At 53.5% G+C, this 6840-nt stretch overlaps 1 protein-coding gene across 13 annotated transcripts in view; it reads left to right on the top strand.

The window, feature by feature from the left end:
• Positions 1 to 453: 453 nt before the first annotated feature.
• NEFH (neurofilament heavy chain) overlaps positions 454 to 6840 on the top strand; it is a 7867-nt gene continuing 1480 nt past the window's right edge. For 2 of the 13 annotated variants that reach the window (XM_040463884.1, XM_040463883.1), the window contains exons 1-6: positions 454 to 1388; positions 3227 to 3426; positions 4403 to 4527; positions 6166 to 6589; positions 6632 to 6655; positions 6794 to 6835. In XM_040463884.1, coding sequence (XP_040319818.1) covers positions 515 to 1388; positions 3227 to 3426; positions 4403 to 4527; positions 6166 to 6589; positions 6632 to 6655; positions 6794 to 6835 — 1689 coding nt within the window. In that variant the 5' untranslated portion in view covers positions 454 to 514. Of the gene's footprint in view, positions 1389 to 3226; positions 3427 to 4402; positions 4528 to 6165; positions 6836 to 6840 lie in introns of all 13 variants that reach the window. The other 11 variants (XM_040463881.1, XM_040463880.1, XM_040463879.1 and 8 more) reach the window with 10 other exon arrangements.

Genomic DNA, 6840 nt, shown 5'->3' with positions numbered 1-6840 from the left:
CCTCTCTAGCTTTCAGGAAAATTTTGTGCCCCCCCATTCAGGGGTCCCCTCATCCTACTGACTACAGAGTCATCCATCACTCCATCCCAAAGGCGACCTGCCCCTATTCCCACCAGGACTCCTTGTCATCTCCCCATTTCGGGCCCCTTTTCTGTTTCCGAACACAGTAGCAGGGTCTTCGGACTCGCACCCAGGGGTCCCCGCCATTCCACTCCAGGAGTCCTCTACCCCCTAACTCGATCTCAGGGTGGTCCTCTGACGTCGCGTTGATTCCCCTTCAATCCAGAGTCCCCCTGCCCCGCCCCTCTCACTGCGGCGGAGCTGCCGGACCCGGGCCGCGGGGGAGGAGGGAGAGAGGGCGGGGCCCTCCTCCCCCGCCCCCCCCCAACTGCCTAGGGGCTGGACCCGACCGGGCTGCTATAAAAAGGCCGGCATCCCAGTGCTGCCGCAGTGCCGCCCGCCCCGTCTCGGCCTCGGGCTTCCCCCTCCACCGGCGGCCGCACCTGCTCCGGCCATGATGAGCTTCAGCGGCGCGGACGCGCTGCTGGGCGCCCCGTTCGCGCCGCTACATGGAGGCGGCAGCCTGCACTACGCGCTGGCCCGCAAGGGCGGAGCGCGTTCTGCTGCCGGCTCATCCAGCGGCTTCCACTCCTGGGCGCGGACATCCGTGAGCTCCGTATCGGCCTCGCCGGGCCGCTTCCGCGGTGCAGGAGCCACCTCGAGCACCGACTCGCTAGATACGTTGAGCAACGGACCGGAGGGCTGCGTGGTGGCAGCAGCGGCAGCCCGCAGCGAGAAGGAGCAGCTGCAGGCGCTGAACGACCGCTTCGCCGGCTACATCGACAAGGTGCGGCAGCTCGAAGCACATAACCGCAGCCTGGAAGGCGAGGCGGCGGCGCTGCGGCAGCAGCAGGCGGGCCGCTCCGCCATGGGCGAGCTGTATGAGCGAGAGGTACGCGAGATGCGCGGTGCAGTGCTGCGCCTAGGCGCGGCGCGCGGCCAGCTGCGCCTGGAGCAGGAGCACCTGCTGGAAGACATCGCGCACGTGCGCCAGCGCCTAGACGACGAGGCCCGGCAGCGGGAGGAAGCTGAGGCGGCAGCGCGCGCACTCGCGCGCTTTGCGCAGGAGGCTGAGGCGGCACGCGTCGAGCTGCAGAAGAAAGCGCAAGCACTGCAGGAAGAGTGCGGCTACCTGCGGCGTCACCACCAGGAGGAGGTGGGCGAGCTGCTCGGCCAGATCCAGGGCTGCGGCGCCGCGCAGGCGCAGGCGCAGGCCGAGGCGCGCGACGCCCTTAAGTGCGACGTGACGTCGGCGCTGCGCGAAATCCGCGCGCAACTCGAAGGCCACGCGGTGCAGAGCACGCTTCAGTCGGAGGAGTGGTTCAGAGGTTTGTAGGCGCGCGGTGGTACGGGGGAGGGGGCGCCCCCTGGTGGCCTGGCAGGGTGGACTCCCAGGGTGAAGGCGGCAGGGCTGGAGGATGTACTGCTCAGCTTCTCCCTGCAAAGTGCATTCCCCTTAGTTAAATGACAGTTTCACTCTGGGTCTCTGGAGATAACCCCCTTCCCTTCCCTGCAGCTCTGGGTTCTCCTTTGGCTGCCCTCCTCCAGGGGCCTTATAGCTGTCCTGAAGCTCTGGATCCCCTCTGTCCCCCCGCCCAAGATTGGATAGCCCCACTCTGAGGCCCCTTTCCATCAGGTTCCTAACACAGTTCCAAAGCAGTGACGGCTTCTAGTCACAGGCACTGAGGACTCTTTGCCCTTCAAAGTAACATGCCTTCGCTGCCCAACACTGCCCATCCCCCTTGCCTGCACCCTGCAGGGGACCCCATTCTCCAGACTCCTATTAGGCCGCTCCCCAGTGAGGGATCATCACCTCAGCGAATGGGTGTGTGAGGCTGAGGTGGCCCCTTAATGTCCTCTCTCCACTTGAGAAGCTGGGAGCCTCTTAAGTCCCCCCCTCCTCCCAACTCCATGATGCTCTGAGTCAGCTAGATTGCAGCAGCAGCAGCTCTGAAGCTGTGCCCAGCACCTGCAGGGTGACCTTGACTAACACTTGCCTTCTCTGGTTTTCATTTCTTTGGGGGTTAAAAGGGGAGGCGGTTGACAAGCTGAGCCTCTTACTCAGGGGAGCTATATGATCCTTCCTGAAACTCTGTATACAACTTTTGCATTTTTCTTGGGAGAGGGTGCAGAGGCTCCAGCGATTTTCAAACAGGTCTGTGATCCACAATGGGTAAGGGTCCTCACCCACTTTAATGGTTTCTAAGTCTTTGCCAACACTAGCAGGGAAAGCCAGGAAAGCTAGAACTTAGATGCATGGTTTTTCCCGTTACTTTTCCTCTCCTTTGCAGTGGCAGAACCTTCCCCTCCCCCATCTCTGCAGCAAGACACCTCCTAGAGCAAACCTCTCTGCTCTCTTGGGCTTTGGCCTTCACATAGACAAACCATCCCAGGACTTCTGGCCCATCCAACTGGCTTCCCTTCTCCCTGGCCCACCCTCCCGACTCAGGCCCTGGGTGTTACTATTTTGGGATGCAGGTTATTCACTTTCAGGAGATGTAGATTAGTCTCCAGACCTCCACTGATCCTGAGAGATCTTCTGGGAACCAGCAGCCCATTGCTCACAGGGACCAGGGTGTGGCTGTCCTTGGCACAGGGACTCCTGTGCTAGAGAATGCACAGCCAGGTGGGGGAAGGGACAGAGGAGATGGCGCATGGGCCCCAGGCTCTGCGGTGACCTTGGGTTCTACAGAGCCAAAAACCTGCAAGAAAGGGCTATGGCTACATAGTAGCTCATAGCACCTTTATGCCTCCAAAGGTCACAGGCTCATTAACTTGTTCAGCCACATGCTCACAGTTAAGCCCTGTATGCCAAGTTTCACATTTAAACACTAGCACCGCCAGGCCTTGCTGGGGAGCTGAACTGGGTATTAGGACCAGAACTGGGGGCTTCTTCTGCCTTATGAGTTTTCAGATCCTGAATTGGGGGAGACAATCTAATCTTTGGAACCAGATAGACACTAGATTTGAATCTTAGCTCTGCTGCTTACTAGCTAGGTGGCCTTGGATATTAGTAATTTGCCTATCACAAAGGATAGGGTGGATTAAGAACCCAAGATGGCACCAGGCACCCAGTAGGTCCTCAACCCACCTGTGTCACCTTTTGGATCAGTAGAATCCAAATCCAGGTGTGTCTAACTCTGTTCCCTGTCTCCTTCTCCCCCAGTGAGGCTGGACAGACTCTCAGAGGCAGCCAAGGTGAACACAGATGCCATGCGCTCAGCACAGGAGGAGATAACTGAGTATCGGCGCCAGCTACAGGCCAGGACCACAGAGCTAGAGGCGCTCAAAGGCACCAAGGACTCATTAGAGAGGCAACGCTCTGAGCTGGAGGACCGTCATCAGGCCGATATCGCATCCTACCAGGTGGGCAGGGGTGGAGCAGAGACCAGACTACCTTACCTGGTTGGGTTATCCTGAACAAGTCATTGCCCCTCTCTCGGCAGGGTTGTGGTGGTGAAGACCATGGGCCTTGGAGTCAGTGAGACATATGAGGGGTACCACTGTGTCTTTCTAGCTGAGTGGCCCCAGGAAAGTTACCTGCTTTATCTGAGTCTGAATTCCTTGAATGCAATGAAGAAAAAAAAAAATGCCCACTTTGCTCTGCAAAGGTTAAAGAGATGGGCAAGCTTTTCATGAGCTGTGTGTGAGCCTGCTCAGCAGGGTCTTAGTCACAGTGCACATCTGGTAAATAATAACCAGTGTCTGGGAGTGAGCGTAGCCTGGGGAAGGCCTTGGCAGATTCTTTGCATTAAAGACAACTGGCAAAAGAAAATAACACTTTGAAAGAACATATTATGCAAGTATGGTGATTGTGGTGATTGTGGATAAATTAGAGAACGGAGAAAGCAGAAAGGAGGCAATAAAAATCAGCCATAATGTTTCACTTTAAGCAGGGCTAAGTGAGCCTTCATACTAGTGGAGAAGCTTCCACTGGTATTTAACCTGCTTCTGTGTGTTGCTTCAGTCATCAGCTGCGGGTGCTTCCTCAGCCCTATCTGGCAGGCACTTGGGAGCATTGGGAGCCAAAGCAGACAAGGCTGTGTTCCTGCTGAGCATTTTCTAAGCTTAAAAGATCTGTAAAACATCACCCATCATTCCTGGTGTGTTTCATTCGAGACCACTCCCCAGGTTGAGGTCATATACATACACGGCAGGATTTGTGCTTCAGCTGGTTTCCATGTCCATGAATGAGGCTGCCACAGCTTTGACAGCATGGCCCCAGTGAGACTGGCTAGATTGAACTGCTTTGGGTTTGCACAGTCTGCCCCAGCTTCTCTGGTGCTGAAGGCCAGGCACTGGCTGGTGCGTGACATGTGTGTGCGTGACCTCTCCTCCCCAGGAAGCCATCCAGCAGCTGGACACCGAGCTGAGGAACACCAAGTGGGAAATGGCAGCCCAGCTCCGAGAGTACCAGGACCTGCTCAATGTCAAGATGGCTCTGGATATTGAGATCGCTGCTTACAGGTGAGGTGGGCCAGAGGCCTTTGGGATGGTGGGGAGCCCTTGCGTTCTTATGAGAGGCGAAGCACTGAGTTTCAAGTTCCCAGCAAGATGGCCTGCCTGTCTTAGAGAGCAAAAAGAGTTTTTTTTTATTGTGGTAAAATGTGTATAACACAAAATTTGCTATTTAACCATTTTTAAGTGTACAGTTCAGTGGCATTAAGTACACTTACATTGTTGTGCAACAGTCACCACCATCTATCTCTAGAACTTTTTTCATCTTCCCAAACTGAAACTCTGTGCTTGATAATGAATAACTCCCCACTGCCCTTTCCTCACTTCCTCTGGCCCTGGCAACCATCATCCTGATTTCTGAGAGAAATAAGTCTTGAGAGTGGCTTATTTTCATTCTGACAGTGATTTAGAGGATTAATGTTCCTCATCCCTCCCCAAATCAAGCTGACTAGAGGTCTGCTTTGGAGGGAAGGGAGATACTTCAGTTGTCAGGGGCCTTTACAATTCTCTTAGTGTTTTTTAGCTCCCTGAGCTTTGGTTTTCCGGGGAAATAAAATGGGGATGATAATAACAGTACTCTTGTTGGGTTGTCAGGAGGAGGTGCTAATCCAGTTCCTGAGCGGATCTCAGTACCGCTGGGTTGTCACAGAGCAAGCCCTCAGGAAATGGTAGCCAGGAGAAGGTCATGAGACCTCCCAATTTAGCAATCTCTTGCTAAAGAGCAGGCTGACCCCCTGAAGACCTGTCCCAGTTGCTGGCTGGTGACCCTTTACTTCTCACCTCTTGGGTCTAGTTTGTAATCTTGGTGCTCAGAGTGTGGTCCATGAACCAGCACAATTGGCATCTTCCACAAGCATGTTAGAAAGTCAGACTCTCAGGTCCCACCCCAGATTTACTGAATCAGAATCTGCATTTTAACTAGATCGCTGGGGGGTGTGTATGCTGTTAAATTTGCAAAGCACTGGGCTCTAGGGGTAACCCCTACACCTACTGTGAGGCAGGTACTGCCAGGTTTTTTTTATTCATTATCTCACTGAAACAATCCTCTGAGGTAGGGACTCTTAGTGACCCTCTTTTTGCCAATGAAGAAACTTGAGGCTTAAAGTGTTTGAGTGGCTTGGCTGAGGTCACATATCTATTGAGTAGGAAAGGGTAGAAACTGCTGCCCCCTCCCTATTCCTAAAACTCAAAGAATGAGAATATAAGGTGAAAAGAGACCCTTAACATTCCAATGGGTATATTCTGAGACCTCTTAATCACAAATTTATAAATGTGGAATTGTTTGCTCAGGCTCCCATCTTCCTCTTAAATGTTTTAGTTGAGGGACAATTAATGTAATTTTTGTTAATGCAGGTGCTCTCTCTTGAGGACCATGTTTTTGTGCATGTTAGGGGAGGTTGTTTTATAAGTTTCATACTTAGCTGCATAAAACCCCAGTGCCGTTGGGGTGCAGATTCTGGGTAGTTCCTGGGATGATTTGCCAAGTGACTTTTTCCGGTCTCAGAGTGCCCACTATTCACATTCCTTCCTCCACCAAAGTCCATACCGTTGGATTCTATGGGCCTTCAGAGTAACTCAAGAAGACCCCCAATCCATCGATCTGTTCTGAGTTAATAATAATAATGTGTTCCATTATCCATTCTGCAGAAAACTCCTGGAGGGCGAAGAGTGTCGGATTGGCTTTGGCCCCAGTCCTTTCTCCCTTCCAGAAGCACTCCCCAAAATTCCCTCTGCAGCCACTCACATAAAGGTCAAAAGTGAAGAGAAGATCAAGGTGGTAGAAAAGTCAGAGAAGGAAACTGTGATTTTGGAGGAACAGACAGAGGAGATCCAAGTGACTGAAGAAGTGACTGAAGAAGAAGAGAAAGAGGCCAAAGAGGAGAAGGGTGAGGAGGAGGAAGCAGAAGGAGGAGAAGAAGAAACAAAATCTCCCTCAGCAGAAGAGGCTGCATCTCCAGAGAAGGAGGAGGCCAAGTCACCAGTTGGAGCCAAGTCCCCGGTGAAGGAAGAAGCTAAGTCCCCAGCCGAGGCCAAGTCCCCAGTGAAGGAAGAGGCTAAGTCACCAGAAAAGGCTAAGTCACCCATGAAAGAAGAAGCAAAATCACCAGCTGAGGCCAAGTCCCCTGTGAAGGAAGAGGCCAAGTCTCCAGCTGAGGTGAAGTCCCCTGAGAAAGCTAAATCCCCTGTGAAAGAAGAAGCAAAATCACCAACTGAGGTGAAGTCTCCAGAGAAGACCAAGTCCCCTGTGAAGGAAGAAGCAAAGTCCCCAGTGGAGGCCAAGTCCCCAGAGAAGGCCAAGTCCCCTGTGAAGGAAGAGGCCAA

This window comes from Herpailurus yagouaroundi, unplaced genomic scaffold, assembly GCF_014898765.1.
Source record: "Herpailurus yagouaroundi ecotype Mexico unplaced genomic scaffold, PumYag 428, whole genome shotgun sequence".
Lineage (NCBI taxonomy): Eukaryota > Metazoa > Chordata > Mammalia > Carnivora > Felidae > Herpailurus > Herpailurus yagouaroundi.
The sequence above is the reverse complement of the archived record's forward strand: the minus strand, read 5'-3'. Positions and strand labels throughout refer to the sequence as shown.